The following is a 15,057-nucleotide window of genomic DNA, read 5'->3' on the forward strand; positions in this document are numbered from 1 at the left end:
ACAAAGGTGGTGCCCCAGCAGCAAAGGTTCTCGTATTGGGATTAATGGGACTTAAGGAATATTGTAATACAAATAAAAATTGATGGAAACTTGGCCCAAGGTTGTCTAAATTGTGAAATGGAACCACCTTTCGTCCAACTCTATGACTGTTAACTACTTCAGGCAACAACTCAAATGACTGTGGTGATAATTTGTTTATGAACTAACAAATAAAGCTTGCCTGATGATCAGAGTGCAGAGCTAGCCACACTACTCAGCCTTAGAGGCCAGGCAGTGGTGGAACACCTTTAATTCCAGCATCCACCCTAGTTAGCCACAGAAGCTGGGCAGTGGTGGTGCACGCCTTTAATCCCAGCACTGGAGAGGAGGATAAGGCGGTGGAGACAGGAGTGCAGTGTATTAAGGAGACAGGAGTGCAGTGTATCCAGTCTGCAGTCACACTGAGGCCAGGACCGCCCCAATCTGGTAGAGGTAAGAACTCTCTAGTGGTTGGCTGCTTTGCTTTTCTGTTTTATTTGTTGGGTAATAAACAAAACATCACAACTGACTTTCGATTAACCACCTGAGCCAAGGACAAGGTGCCCCGCCTTGTACTGTAATGACAGGTCACATACCAGGGACTGTTTTCTTTGTTCTCTTGACCTCGGAACCCTGTACCTAAGAGCAGATTCAGGCAGACACACAAGCACACACAATCTCCCACACAGAAGATAACCTTTGCTCCCATGTACCACTGTGCACACATTGTGCATACACTCTAACTGCACCTTCATAGCATCAAACCCAAAAATGTGATGCACCAGAGAAAACCGTCTGTGCCCAGCGGCAGCAGATAATTCCTGGAGACAACTCTTCAACTAGTGTTTCTCTTGCTTGGGTACTGGTTGAGACCACCAGTCTTCGGGTTTCAGGAACCATTCTTTGGATGCTTCGCTTGCCATAGATGCCTCCACCTTGTGAACCTGAACCCTGGACACCTGGTCTGATGGGGAAGGAGGTATGGAAAGACAACAGTAATCTAGAAAATTAGCCTGTCAGATGGGCACTGTCTACTCGATTCTTTAAGGACACGAGAATTGGCTTCTTCTCAGTGGGTATGTTCTCCTCTTAATGGGAGAACTGCAGTGCAACTCCAGATAGCATCAAAGTACTTCCCTGAGTACCAAGGCCCTGCAAAATAGCCAGGTCTGCAGCTGTAGGAAGCTGGGGGTGGATAATAGGTCCCTGGATTAGTTTTCTTTCCTCAGTCCTTCCTAGAAGGCTGAGAAGCTGGGCCTCCATTCCCTACGGGCTCAGGGGAACCCCCTCTCCAGGGTGCAGGCTTTGGGGCGAAAGAGTCATCTGTGCTAGTTACCACTACTACTTTTCTGTCTAAAGCTGTGACATTCTAGTCCTCAAGTCTATCCCATCATGTTGGCAACCCAAGCACCCTCTGAGGACCACAAGCCCACTCCCCGGTCACCCTCTAGAACACATATTCCTACCACCCCAGCATCGAATGTTGTCTCTCCTTGCTGAGGTTGACTGCACAGCAATGCCTTGTCTGTGCCAGGAAGCACACACAACCCTGCCTTCCCAGACTCTCCTTCTCCAGGAACCCCTGCTTCTCTTCTCAAGGAGCTGCTCCTGCCCAGCACCATCTCCCCTTGGCTAATTCCCCTTGTGGCCCCTCTATTGAACTGTTGTGTTGTCCATTTCCCTGTGACAAGGGCTCTGGTTACAGAGTTATTGATTGGTTTCATGCAGACAGATGGGCCCTTCCTGGCTCCCATCGAAATCCCTGGCTGTATGGGCTGATTGTTGCCTCTCAGGGTATAGGATTGCACCAGAGACCACCCTCCACGCAGTCTCCTTTGCCCGGGCTGTGGATGGTAATAAATGGAGTCAGCCTGAGCAATAATGAAAGCAATCCAGTAGGGTTACCTGTGCAGACACAAGATTTATGCCTCTTCATATTTGATGTGATTGTTTTATTGAGTTCTCAGAACAGTTGGGACTTTATTTGCCTATTTGGGGGTCCCCCCTCTCATTTCCTCTTTACATCACCTTCTAAACCCAACCTGGAGTTTTTCTTAATATAACCCCTCATCTTTACTTCTCAAAAGTTGCCAACTGAGGTAGGAACTCAAGGCAACCAACCACTGAAAACCCACAACCAACCAGCAGGGAATAGTCAGACCCAGGAGCCCATCACAACCTTCCAAGTTCGATCCCGGAACCCACATGGTAGAGGAAGAGAACCAGCTCCCACATGTTTTCCTCTAACCAGCATCTGAGTATTGTGCTAGGTGTGTCCCAAACACACACACACACACACACACACACACAATCAATCAATAATAAATAAAAATTTGAAACATTAAAAACACAAGAAACAAATCAGCAACCATGCCTGTGTCACATGCCTCTCTGAATATGGGTGACCAGAACAGCAGAGACTCCCTCTAGGAAAATGGGCGAGCATGTCTTTGAGGCAGAAACCACAGAGAAGACACTACTTGCAGCCCCTGTCTGAGAGGCCCAGAGCCGCAGGACAATTTTCCGTCCTTATTTTTCTCATTCCTCTTTAGGTTGAAGCCCTTTTCTTAACTCACTGACTCACCCTGACTTTTTGCCTGTCACCAACAGTGGTGCCTAACAAACAGCTACAAAGATCTAGAGATGTGGCAAGCAATGCCCTAGCTTCCATGCCAAGCCTGGTCCAAGAGGCAAATCTAAGTGATCTAGATCTGAGTTTCAGAGGCAGAAACAGATGTGTTGGTCTAGGGTGTGTCTCCAGAATTCCCACGGCTGTGGTTAGTGACCATCAGCTTACTTGCAAAAACAGGTGACAAACCACTGCCCACCGCCAGACCAATGATAAACTCCCGAGAATTACACAGTAGGGACGCCAGAGTGACACAAACTGGCGTTACCTAACCCAGCCATGAGTCTGCAGCCGTCTTGAAGCCAGTGCTGCCACTGCAAGGAGGAATGTGCTCACTTCAAGTCAAACAGGCTAAGGAAGAATACAGGGGTGGTGGGTGATTGGTGAGCTCCGAGAGTCCACTGCAAAGGGTACAGAGTCCTTGGCCCCCAAAAGTGCTGGCTAATCTCAAGAGGTTCATCAGCTAGTTCAGAGACCACGCCCAGAGAGTCTTCAGCAGCCCTAGACTCCACCTGGAGTTCCTGCTGTTCTCTCAAAGAAGTGGTCTCTACCCAGGGCAACAGTCCAACCTGAAGACTCAAGTGTGTATCAGGAAAAGCCTTCCTGCTTCATCAATACTCTACTGGATGAGGCAACTTGCCTCCTCCTTTGGTATGCGGGTCTTCCATCTCTACTCTACCCATAGGACATTTCCCATGCCAGGTTTCAATCTAAAATTACCTGTTTACAAACACTGTACCCAGCAGTGGTGCCTCAAAGCTGAAGAGCTGGCAACTCCACTTTCAGCTGTAAGTAGCCCAATATTTACAATGATTCAGTAAATTCCACTACCTGGTCAGAACTGAGATTTTAGCCAATGGTCTCTGGGTGCGGATGGTTCTCTATCACTCCTTTGGCCCAGAGAGGCATTTCTATGAGGATTTTCCAGGGGGAGGACTCAGGTTGGACAGCCAGGGTTTTATTGTGGCAGGGCCAGAGAATGCCAAAGCCATTTTTAAAGCATGGAAAGCAATTTAGTTTATAGCCATAACAGCATATTTCCAGTGTGGCGACAGCATCTGTTTGGGGGAGAAGACGAAAACCTTTGGCTCAGGTGGGTGAGCAGGTGTAGACTTCCTTTCTTGCCAGCCCTGGCTCCTTAGCACCCTTACTTAAGACATGTATGCATGTACGTGTGTGTGTGTGTGTGTGTGTGTGTGTGTGTGTGTGTGTGTGTCAACAATAACAACAATACACGTGGACACCCTACCATCCCCCAGGCTCTGGACTCAGGAACTCCCTGCTTCCCAATGCACACCACTCTCTATATACAGGAAAATCTCCAGCTCCTTCCTACAGTGAGTGAAAATTCTCTGAACAGAAAGGCCCAAGTTCCTGATACAACCTGCAGGAACGCCACACCTTTATCAGGCATTTGCAAGAAACACAGCTCCAGAAGAACCTTCCCCTTCAAGGCAGGGTACCCACAGGAATGATATTGATGATTGGGGTGCCCAAATGTGTCCCAGTGAGACTCTAGAAAGCCCCAACCAATTTTTCCAAAGTATCAACCATGGGAAGATTCCTCCCAAAGCAAAATTAAAAACAGCCTGATAGATCCTGTTGACAGATTAAGCCTTGAAGCCCAACTGCAGAGTCACGGCTGCCCATGTTGCTGGTTGGTGGCGTCCCTGCTCCTGGTTCATGCTCCATCCACCTTCAGCAACGCCTACTCAGCAATGCCTCGTTTTTCACACCCAAAGGAAGCCTGTGTGTACCTCAGGTAACAGGTCCCTGTGACCGGCAGCCTCTGTGGCTGTCAGAGTGGTTGGGCTCAGGTCATTCTTTCCCCAAAGCTCGTTTCATGGATAGCCAGCTAGTCCACTTTCTTCCAGTTTGGTAGGTGCACATTCAGACTCTGGAGTTTGATGTTAAGGTCACTTGTCCTCTGTACTCTAGGACTTTTTTAGGATGAAACATCCTCAAACTTGTGTCTAAACCAGCTCTAAAAATAGCCCGGCCATCCATGGATGTGTGTTGGAGGGGGAGCAGACAGGGAGGGGGTGCTAGTCAAGGCTGCCACCACACCCCACCCAAATAAAGCAAATCACGGTAACTCTGTGTGTCTTAGACTCTCCCAAAGCTTGCAATTCCTATCACAGACAATAAGTATCTCCAAAACAATCCCCAGGGCACGGTGCCATTACTCCTCATCTCAGCAACTCTTGGCTCAGATACTGTCCTTCCAAGACCTCAGTCTATCTCACCGTGAGGACCACCAGCTGCTCTAGAGGCAAAGTCTCTGGGTGACTCAGAAAAAAAAGTATTGTCCCCTTCCCCTCCCTCACTGTCACACCTGCCCCAGTACCCAAGCTCCCCCAGCCTCCTGACTTTTACATGCAAAGCATTTACTGTTTTCTCAAACCACCCAGTGTTTTTCTCCAGCTCTTTTGGAAAGTATCTAAATGTCAAACAGCCGCACATTTCCAGTGCCTAGCTGAGCCAGGCCCAGGGAACTGGAGAGTTTCGGAGGGTGTATAATTAGCCGATCAGTATTATGTTGCCCTGTTCATAACTGAATAACCATTTTAATACAGATGGCACACACTGGGATAATTTCTGGGGTCGCCTTGCAGTACGTTACAGCAGGAGTGTGGCAGAGGGAATCTTCTTTAGCCAAGGTACATTCTACCAGCTAATTCTACCTGCTGTTTTCAGGATGATTTGGGATAATTCCATATCATTTGCAAAATATTAAAAAAAGATAGGTGATGCTAGTTGCCGAAAGAAACACCATCTGAATTATTAGTTGTCCTGATAATGGGCCTATGAAGAGTACAAAGAATAACAGAGTATGAAACTCTTAACTGTCTTCTCATTTGGGGGTGCCTGAGAATGGAGGGACCTGCTTCGGACTGCGGTGTGACTTTTGCCGCCCTGACTCTCTGCAAACAGTGGTCAGGCTGTAACAATTCTGCAACTATGGAGCCAGTTTGGGATTCTGGGATTTAGTGCTGCCTGAGTGTTCTGTACACCCCAGGTTGATACCTGGCACGCACTGGCTGGGTGGGGCACATCTGCATAAAGCATGACTGTGTGATCTGGGGCTTAAGAGACCCAAGTATCCTGCAAGTTGACTAGAACCTGCGTGGCCCCAGTGTCTGAACCCATCAGTGTGGAAAAGATCAAGATAGGCATGCTTGCTGGTGGGGGCATCTCCCAAGAGTCGGCCACAGGCACCCAGCTCTCACTCCCTGCCTCGAATCCCGCATCCTTGTCCAGCTCCTCTACTCCCTGCCAAGTCCTGGCTGGTGGCTGGCATCTGCTCTGTAGGCCTGGATGCCAGTACTTCTCGACCGGAAATTTGTGTGGAGCTGGCTAGCAGGACCTGGGCTCCTGGGAGGCAAGCTCTGTGGGAGTTGGCTGAAAGGGTAAGGGAGTCGGGAATCTGGCTGCCCCTGGGGAAGGGTACATGACTTTAGAAAGAAAACTCTGCTTGGTAGCGGTCAATAGACAGTGGTCATTTTAAAAGCTTTGCTATGGGCTGTGATTGTTTCTAGATCCCGAGGCGGGTAATCTTGGAGTCTTAATTACCACAAACACTTGGATTCATTTCCAGGACACCGGCGGGAGAAGCCTGGCAGAGAAAACCCAGCCCTGAACTGGAGAGAGCCCTGTCTGTCTGTCTGTCTGTCATTTCTGCCTCTCAGGTCCACTTTCCCTGCCCAAAGACTTCAGGCTGGGAGCTAGAAGGAAGGGTAGAGGCTGGACAGGGCAAAGATGGCCCTGGGAGACGGCCCAGCAGGCGGGAGTAGGGAGCTGGAGCTCTGCCCTCCAGACCCAGGGGGGGCTTTGCTCACCTGTTGATGGATGAGACGCTGGGAACTGTGTCATTGTCGCAGATGCCCTCAGCTAGCAGCCGGTCCCGGATCTCCCAGGCGAACATGGTCGGGTTCTGTCGTTTGTATTCAGCAATCTTGTCCACCACTTTGGGCGTTGCCACCTTGGGCTTGGAGCCACCAATCACTCCGGGCTTGATGCTGCCAGTCTCGTAGTACCTGGGCCAGGAAGGCCGGCAGGGTCAGCAAGAAGCCGGTGGTGGCAAGGGCAGGGGGGCTGCAAGCTTCAGGGCTGCTAAGCCGCTCTCCCTCCCTAGGCATCAGCGTGAAGGGGAAAAGGCCCTGTGTAGCTGAGCAGACTCCAGAAGGTACTTGACTAGGGCCGGAAATGGGCATAGTAGCCGGACTCTGACAGTGGCTAGAGCCACCCGGAGTGGAAGACTGACTGGGGAAGCAAAGAAGGGCCCATGCTGGGAGAGCTAATCCCACCTGAAACACAGTCCCTGTGGAACCCAGACCCTCCTTTAGCCTTCCAATGCTGCGTTGTCCCATCTTGGGACCCCCTTCTTCCAACCCCATTCGCGTTGATTAGCTGGAAAAACTCCCTCCTTTTCTGAGTGTAGCCGGCTTCCTCGGAGAGTCACTGGGTAGACTATACTCCACCCTCACTCCAAGGCCCAGTCATCACTCGAATGCCCATCTCAAAAGGGGCAGCCAGTCCTTTAGGTCCCTTCAAGTGCGGACCTTCATTCCTGCCTAGCATCTCAACTTTTAACTAAAGCCGGGAAGGGACGGCAGCAGCGGGCCCTCACCTGCCCAGGATTTTGCTGACACAGCCATGGCTGACCCGCAGCTGCCGGGAGATGTCACAGGGCCGCACACCCTGGTGGGCCAGCTCCACGATGCGCTGCCTCACCACGTCGGGTAGGGGTCGGCCGTTCACAAACACCCCCCCAAGCTGGTTCACACCCCCGTGCCCTGCTGGGGAGAGACAAGAAAAAAACACAACACCCCACACACAGCAGGGACCGGCCATTAGTCAGGGTCCGAGGCCCGCCACGTGGGAAGGGAGCAGGCAGGGCTAAGGGGCATGTCCCGGGAGAAAGGTGGGCATGCAAGACAGAGGAGGGCTAGATACCAGACCCCGGCTAGCTGTACAGCCGCCTCTCAGACTAGTGCGCTGCCAGGGAGAGAGCCCAGGAAGAGTAGAGAAGCCAGGAGAGCGAGCAGAGGCGGGAAATGGAGAGGGAAATAACCGACAGAGGGGAAATAATGTCAGTAGGAATGGAAGTAGGGTGGCGGGGAGGGGAAGGACAGGGTCAGGGTCAGCATTGCTGCCCACTAGGAACCCGCCTGCACCGCAGGCTAGGCGCGGCTTGGGTATCACAAGGGCTCGGAGCCAGATGATTTTGGAGGGTGGGGGGTCCTCTTGACTCAGCTCAGAGGAGTCTTCCGTATAGAGAGGGACTAAGTCAAACGCACCCCCTTTTTAGCTTCGTTGCGTACCTCTCCCCTTGGATTTATTTTTAATTGTAATTGTACGGTTTCCTCTTTCCCTGTTTTTCCATTTTGTTTTCAACGGGAGTTCTTTCTTCCCTTTATGGTTTCTGTCTTCTGGTATTTTGAGCCGTATTTCTCCTCTGCATCCCTAATATCTAAGGTTTTGAAATCCAGGTGGAGAAGGAATGGCTCAGAGGTAGTGATTCGGAATCTGCTGCGCTCAGAGACAAGAGGCGGTTAAGACTCCTTCTCTTCCTGGCAGCCGGCAGCCGCTGAAGAATGCTGGCTGTTGGGGTTCTCTGCTCACTGCTCCCGGCTGTCCCTCCCAGTCTCCCCCAACCCCAGATGGCTTGGTAGGGACCCCACCTGCCGGCTTAGGACTCAGAGACACTTGGTGTTGCAGTCTAAGCCAGTTCGGGACCCTCTGACCTCTCATTCCTCGGCAGCTGTCCAGGAAACCTAACAGTAAAGGCGGATGTTCCACCGGCCAGAGCAAAGCCCTTGATTTCCAGTCCCACTAAGTGGGGGCTCCCAATCTGGAAGCCGAAAAGCGCACCCGGTGCCAGGCTCGTGGCCGCTGCCGATTGTCCCATTTTCCGCGGCCTAAAGCAGCCTAGAAACCCTGCACCTAGAGCGATTGATTAACCTACAGCTGCAGTTCCTCAGCAATCTAACCGCAGAGACTTCTTGCCGCAGAGTCAGGCCAGACAAGGTCGACAACCTGCAGCCCATGGCCTCAAACGAGTTTCGGAGAAAGCGGGCTCTCTCTCCCATCTTATTCTGGGGAGACCAATACAAGCTTGGGAGAAGCCCCTGGACCGAGGCCTCTAGTCGAGAGGCTCCCGGAGGCCAGCACCTCTTATCTTACACCTCATATCCCCATAGTCTCCCCATCCTTGGTCCCGCTCTTCTCCCCTCCCCTCCCTATAAACCCGGACATCAATAATTTAGGCCCCGGGAGAACTCGCGTTACCGGTATGAAAAGGCGGCAGCTGCGGGCAGATTAAAGATGAATAATTCAGCCTCACCGGGCTCCGGGCCCGGCCCCTCTGCCCCAATATCTGGGATGGGGATTGCAACCCGGCACGGCTGGGGTTCTGAGCCCACGGTCCGAGGAGGATCCGCGCTGAATCAGGCCTGAAATATGCTACTGCCGAAGGCGCGCCGACCCGGACTGCAGCTGCTCGCCCGCCCGCCAGTCGGCTGCCTTGCCGGCCTGCATAGTACCCCTCTCCCTTCCTTCGACCATTTTCTGCTGGGTTTGCTCCCCTTTTGGTTTCGAAGTGGTTCCCTGAAACTGGCCCTGACTGGCGCGTCCCGGAAGCAATCCTCAAAAGAAAAAAAAAAAACCACCACCACTGAGAGAGGCGGTGGCAGCAGGGCCTTGGTGAACCGGCCGGCGGGTGGACTCTGTTTCATTCCCTCCGAAAAAGAGCTAGGCTTCCCGGCCGGTTGAGACACAGTGGCCCGAAGTCTCTCGCTTGGGTTTCCTTTACCTAGAAATTATTTAGGTAACTGTATTTTATTCCAGGAGTTTTTTAAAAATCGTCCCATAAAGTTAAAGGTGTGCTTAGGGAAAAAAATAAACTAAACACGGCTCTCTCTTATTGGATCATATTTTACAGCCCAGATCAAGGCTAGGTCTAAAAAGTTACCTTGTGGAAAGTTACAAATTATCCTTAATTATTAATCTATAGATGGGAAGGACTATTCAACTTAGAATATTATTTATCTTTTTAAGCAAAGGAAAATATCTGACAACTAGTTTTCCAAGTTAAAGACCTGGCATGAATTAGATAAATTCAAAATTCATTAAGATATTTTCCCATTTCCTATTTTTCTATTTATTCCCCCATAAGATCCTTTTAATTTTCTTTCCTTGATTTCCCTCTCTTGATTTGATTTCTCTTCTCCTTAGCTTTAGCATTTGCCTTTCTTTTGTTCTTTCCCTCTCGTTTTTTTCCATTCTTGCTGAGTCCCCTGGTCTGGGCGCTGGCTGTATGGCCCTCAGCAGAGAGTGGAGGGAGGCAGGCAAGGAAGTCTCCAGAATACCCGGGAGCGGGCTTGGGAGGCTCTACTACTTGCTTTCTCCCTGACTTTGATTTCTTCTCAGAACCCCTTATTGTTTTTAGAACGACCACCTCCCTGGGCAAAGCCAAGAAAAGTGACCACTTTCTCCTGCCAATCTCATGCTCCCAGCTGGAAGGGAAGGGGGGAGGTGGACAGGTGAAGATGAAAGAAAGAGGATGGAAATATTTCAAACCCGTCCCCACGAAGCCTTGACTAAGCTGGAAGGAACCGGGGATGCTGTGAGCTGAGGCTCAGGAGGGGGTCACACCCCCAGGAGCTTCTGCATGGCTGTCCTGACTCCAAGGAGTTCAAGCTAGGAGTCTCCTCCTGACCATCAAACTCTTAAGTTTGAGAAAGGTGAGAGAGAGAGAGAGAGAGAGAGAGAGAGAGAGAGAGAGAGAGAGAGAGAGAGAGAGAGAGAGAGACCCCGAAAACTGTCAATTAATCCTCCAGTAGTTCAGGGCAAAGGCTAGGGAGTCGTGGGTGGCTGAATCCTAGCTGGGCCGAGGGCTATGAATCCCGCGAGGTGAGGAGGAGCAGGTGGAAGGAGCAAAGGCGGGCGCAGCACTAGGGAAGGTGGAAAGGCAGACAGAACGATACGCATGGGGCGGTGAAAGCAGGAAAGAGAGCGGCTGAAAGGCTTGAGAAACACTAGGTAAGAGAAATAGGCAGGACGCGAAAGGAGGGGCCGGGGGAAAGCCCGTGTGGCTGGCCTCTAGGATGAGACCTGAGCGCAGGGGGCCGGGCCGCGCTGGGGCTAGCTGGGATTGGAACCGAGACAAGAGCCGGGCGCCGGTACTCACGGTGCATCGCGGAGAAGGGGTCTGCTTTGCAGTGCATATCCATGGGGAGGCAGAGGAGCGGGAGCAGCGCGGCCGCCGCCGCCGTGTCGCCTCTCAAACTCAACTTCAGGACTTGAGGAGAAAAGGAAGGGACGGTGGGGGAAGGAGGGTGAGCAGGTGCCCGGCTCCTGCGGGGTACGCGAGGGTGGGGGGTGCCGCGCTGTGCTCCCCGCCGGGACTCCTCCGGGCCCGCCGGGGTTTGCAACCGCAGCGGCTGCAACTTGCCACCGTCGGGGCACGCGGCTGGGCAGTCAGCAAAGCAGCCCCCGGGCGACGGCCTGGGCCAAGGGGCACAGGGGGCGCATGGCTCGCGCGCCAGCTGCGGCCAGAGCTGAGGCCGGGTGGGGAAGACGGCTCACTCAGCTCCCCTGGAACCCGGTGGTCTGAGAGGCTCTGAACGGAGAGGGCTCAGGGCAGAGGCGGCCCGAGGGCGCCGGGAGGGGACCCGGGCCGCTCCAAGTGCCGGCGAGTTGGCGAAGTTGGCAGAGAAGTAGCAATCCCCGGGATGTCCAAGCGGGCGCCCGCAGGAGGGGAGCGCGCGAGCCGGCCCCCGCCCCCGGAAAAGGCAGGCGCACGCCGCGGCGGCCGGAGAGCCGGGAGGGAGGGAGGCAGCCTAGGAGCCGAGCAGCGCTGTGCTGGCCCCAGGTGGGTTGCGGCTGCAAGAAGACTCGGCCGGAGACTGGAGCCTGGGCTCCCGGTGTGTGTCTCTCTAAAAGCTGCAAAGCCCCCCTCCAGACCCCCTCCTCCTCCCCGCGCCGGGAGATGGATGACTTGTCAGACAAAGGCAATAGATTCCACCACTCTGTGATTCGCCAGCGCCGGAGCCCCGAGCTTCGGCAAGGAGGGCCCCGCGCCTGTCACTCCGGTGCCGGCGAGGGGAGGGCCGGGGAGGGGGAAACGGGAGGGAGCAGCGGGCGAAGGAAGAGGGAGGGTGAGGAGCGGGCCAGGGGGAGGAGGGCTAGGAGCCCGGGATTAAAACTACACTGAGAAACGAAACTCGCCGAGAAGATAAACGTTAGATAAGGATAAAGAGCGGCCAGCCTAATGAATATTCAGGCATCCACGGAGGGCCTTGGAGCGCGCCGCGACCCGAAGCCAGGCTCTCCGTCCTAACTCGCCCGGCCCTGCCATCCACCGGCCAGTGCCCGCAGATCCCACCGCCCGGGGTCCGCATCCATAGTCCTAACTCGGCTATCCCTAACGCCGAGCTCCCTTCCGTTCCTCGCGGTGTCTTCCTTCCTCCATCCCTTTCCCTCTGGTCCTTCCCTTTCGCCTTTCCCTCCCGTGGTACCTTCCCATCCACTCACGCCTGATTCTCATTCCGGGGCAAAGTGCCCAGCAGTTTGTCCCCTCCGGTCCCACACGCGGTGGCGCGCACCCCCCTCCCCGGAGTCTGGGCAGTCCAGGACGCTCGGTTTAGAATCAAGCTAGAGGCCTCTGACTAGGACCCACCTGCCTTGGTGGGACCAACGGACGGCAGGAGAGTCGGGGAACTTGGCTTCTGGACCCTCGGGTAGCTAGGGAAGGGACTGGGCCGGGAGACCGTGCGCAGCGGCTTGTCCGCAGCGGCGGCAGAGGATGCCGAAGCCCAAGGCGGGACCAAGACGCTCTCTCCCCGGCTGGAGAGAAGAGGAGGCTGTGAACGTAGCTGAGCGCCGCCCGCCGCTAGCTCTGCGGATCCGGAGCGAGCGCAGTCGGCGCAGCACGCAGGCCTGGCCCGGCTTCTATGGGAGCCGCTGGCCCAGTCTCCACAGCCTGACCCGCACTCGCTCCCTTGTTCGCTGGGGTCCTCTCGCACGCACTAGGCAAGAGAAGCCCTTTGTCTCCTAACTGGTTAAGTACAGAATATCCGGGAGATCTTTATGAAATATTTTCCCTCGTCTCATAAATCATCTTGGCACTTCAGCTGATGTTTTAACTCTCTCTCTCCCCCCTTCGCTCCCTCCTCCCAGGTTTCCCTGGGTCTGAGAAAGGGAGGCTCCGGGAAGCTGGAGCTGCCAAACACTGCTTTCTTGCCTTGCGGACCCGAGACTCTTGGCGTTGTCTGCAGCTACCGAAGCTCAGAGGAAGGTCAATGAGTGGGTTCGCGCCCATCCCTATAGCCAAAAAGCCTCAGCAGTAGCTGGGATTGGGGGAGGCACCCACTAGACTCAGTCGACTCAGACTGACTCCTACTGGGCATCTAGGACCCTGGTTTCCTGGATGCCCTTACTCTGAGTGGGTTTCAGGCCAGGTTCAGCCGCACAGGATTCTGAGCTTTCCATTGCTTGGGAAGATGGGTCCGCTGGGATCTGAGCCTTTGCCCTGTCTCTCGGAAATTCCTGATCCCGATCCGATTAATCCAATTGCAGAGTAACTGTTAGAAAGTAAAAAATAAAAAAACAACAAGGCAAAACACCTATCCATCTGTCCCCCACCGCCCTGTCCCTCGCTTCCCTTGGGTAGGAGACTGTTGGCTCAGGGGTCCTGCCGGGAAAGACAGTGCCTTCTTCCAAAGGCCTGCAGATGGCGCTCGCGGGTTTGCTTTGGCCTCACAACCCCAGGAACCCTCACTAACTTCTTGTCAGGAAGGGAAAAGGGGAAAACAGAGTTAGTCAGCTCCCTGGCCGCGGAAGCCAGGACCTTTCAAGTGGTAGTCACAGGAGTAGCCTGCGCTTCCTTCGGAAAGGTAATCAACTCAGAACTGAAGGTGGGGAGCATTCAAAAGGTTCCTATGGAGAGAAACCCCTAAAGGGACCCTTGCCCAGGTCTCCATGTGTTGGGTGTACAAAGTTATGTCTTGATAAGTCTGAACTGTTGGAGGAACAAAAACTAGTGGAATCCACACTTCTCTAGAACTCACTGTGTTCCTCTGTTTCGTATCCCATGAAGTGTGAACACGGACAATGGACATTTTTACAAGGGGGGTGTTGATCTTTACATTTTGTAAAGAGAATTAGCAATTTGTGAAGCGTGTTTGAAGTTGCACTCACACACGTACTCGTATCCTTCATACACACCCTCTCAGGAATGAGAGCCAGCGATTATCTATCTAATTTCCAGGCAGCCTCAGAAAGCCCTGGCAGACCTTCCTCCCCTTGGCCCTGGGACACTCACTCTCCCAGGGCTTCCTGCTCAGCTTCCCAGCCGGTCTTTGGGTCTAGATAATCAAAAGGCAATCCACCCTGCTGCTTCGGAAGCCCCGTTAGCCCCTGCACAGCCTTCTCTTTGGACTTCGGCAGGCATTGAAGGGCTGCTCAGACGTCCCTCCCCACTGGCCTCTCCCTCCGACTCTCCTTTCCTGTTCTTTTTCTTCTTCTATGGGCCCTGACAGAAGGGGAAAGAGTAGGGAAAGAAAAGAAGAAAGAAGAGGAAAGAGAGGAAAGAGAAAGAAAGAAAACAATCCAACCCCAAACACAACCAGGGTTCCGACCTGTCAGGGTTGGTTGCTTTTCCCTCGTCTGCCTCTAAATGAACCTTTTCTCCCGAGTGTTTTCAAAGCAGCCTTTCCACCCCCACCCCAACCTAGGGGCATTTACACTTCAAACAAGGCGCCCGCCTCCCTGCGGAAATTTAAAGGCAAATAAACTTTTGGGGAGTTGCTCTGATACCCATCTCGGGATTTGCATCATTAGCCGCCTGTGTGCATCTGATCAGCCCAATAAATCTTCCTGTGGATCGCAGCTCCTTCTCCTTCTCCGCTCCCATCTTTGCCGTGCTCGCTTGGCGCCTGGCGGCCCCCTCCTACCTCCTCCCTTTCCGACCAGCTAGGGTCGAGCTGGTTCCCCGCCGGAGCGGGCCTGCTCCGCTCGAGTGTGAGGTGTGCGAGCCGCCGTGGTCGCCATAAGAAGACCCTCTTGTTCATACTTATGCAAAGGTGTCCCAAGCCGTGTACGACCTGTACCTCAGGTTTCAATGTCTCTTTCGGCAGATTAAGCATAGGTAAAATGTGAGTGGACACCCCATCTGCTATCCCTGCTTGCCCAGGCTCCTTTTTGTGACTTTTGCTAGGTTTTTGGTTTGTTTGCTGTCCAGGAACTTTCTGTTGGGATAGAAAAGAGTGATGTGGGTGCCTCCCTTCTGCTCACAGGGCGCTGATCCTGGGTCTAGACACAGGGTCTCAAGTAGTTCTGGGAGGTGGCTGTGCTACTGGGGACCTGGAGAGAGGCTCGGCAGCAGTGGAGCAGCCCAGCTGTGCCCC

General features: G+C 53.5%; 1 protein-coding gene across 9 annotated transcripts in view; it reads right to left on the reverse strand.

Moving 5' to 3' along the window:
* Pax2 (paired box 2) overlaps positions 1-11,053 on the reverse strand; it is a 79,770-nt gene extending 68,717 nt beyond the window's left edge. For 2 of the 9 annotated variants that reach the window (XM_040743920.1, XM_040743936.1), the window contains exons 1-2: positions 7,278-9,289; positions 6,487-6,684 (exon numbers count right to left, since the gene is read on the reverse strand). In XM_040743920.1, coding sequence (XP_040599854.1) covers positions 6,487-6,684; positions 7,278-7,501 — 422 coding nt within the window. In that variant the 5' untranslated portion in view covers positions 7,502-9,289. Of the gene's footprint in view, positions 1-6,486; positions 6,685-7,277; positions 9,290-10,838 lie in introns of those variants that run through there. The other 7 variants (XM_040743937.1, XM_013125964.3, XM_021233936.2 and 4 more) reach the window with 7 other exon arrangements.
* Positions 11,054-15,057: the final 4,004 nt, after the last annotated feature.

This window comes from Mesocricetus auratus, unplaced genomic scaffold, assembly GCF_017639785.1.
Source record: "Mesocricetus auratus isolate SY011 unplaced genomic scaffold, BCM_Maur_2.0 Super-Scaffold_4256, whole genome shotgun sequence".
Taxonomy (NCBI): Eukaryota; Metazoa; Chordata; class Mammalia; order Rodentia; family Cricetidae; genus Mesocricetus; species Mesocricetus auratus.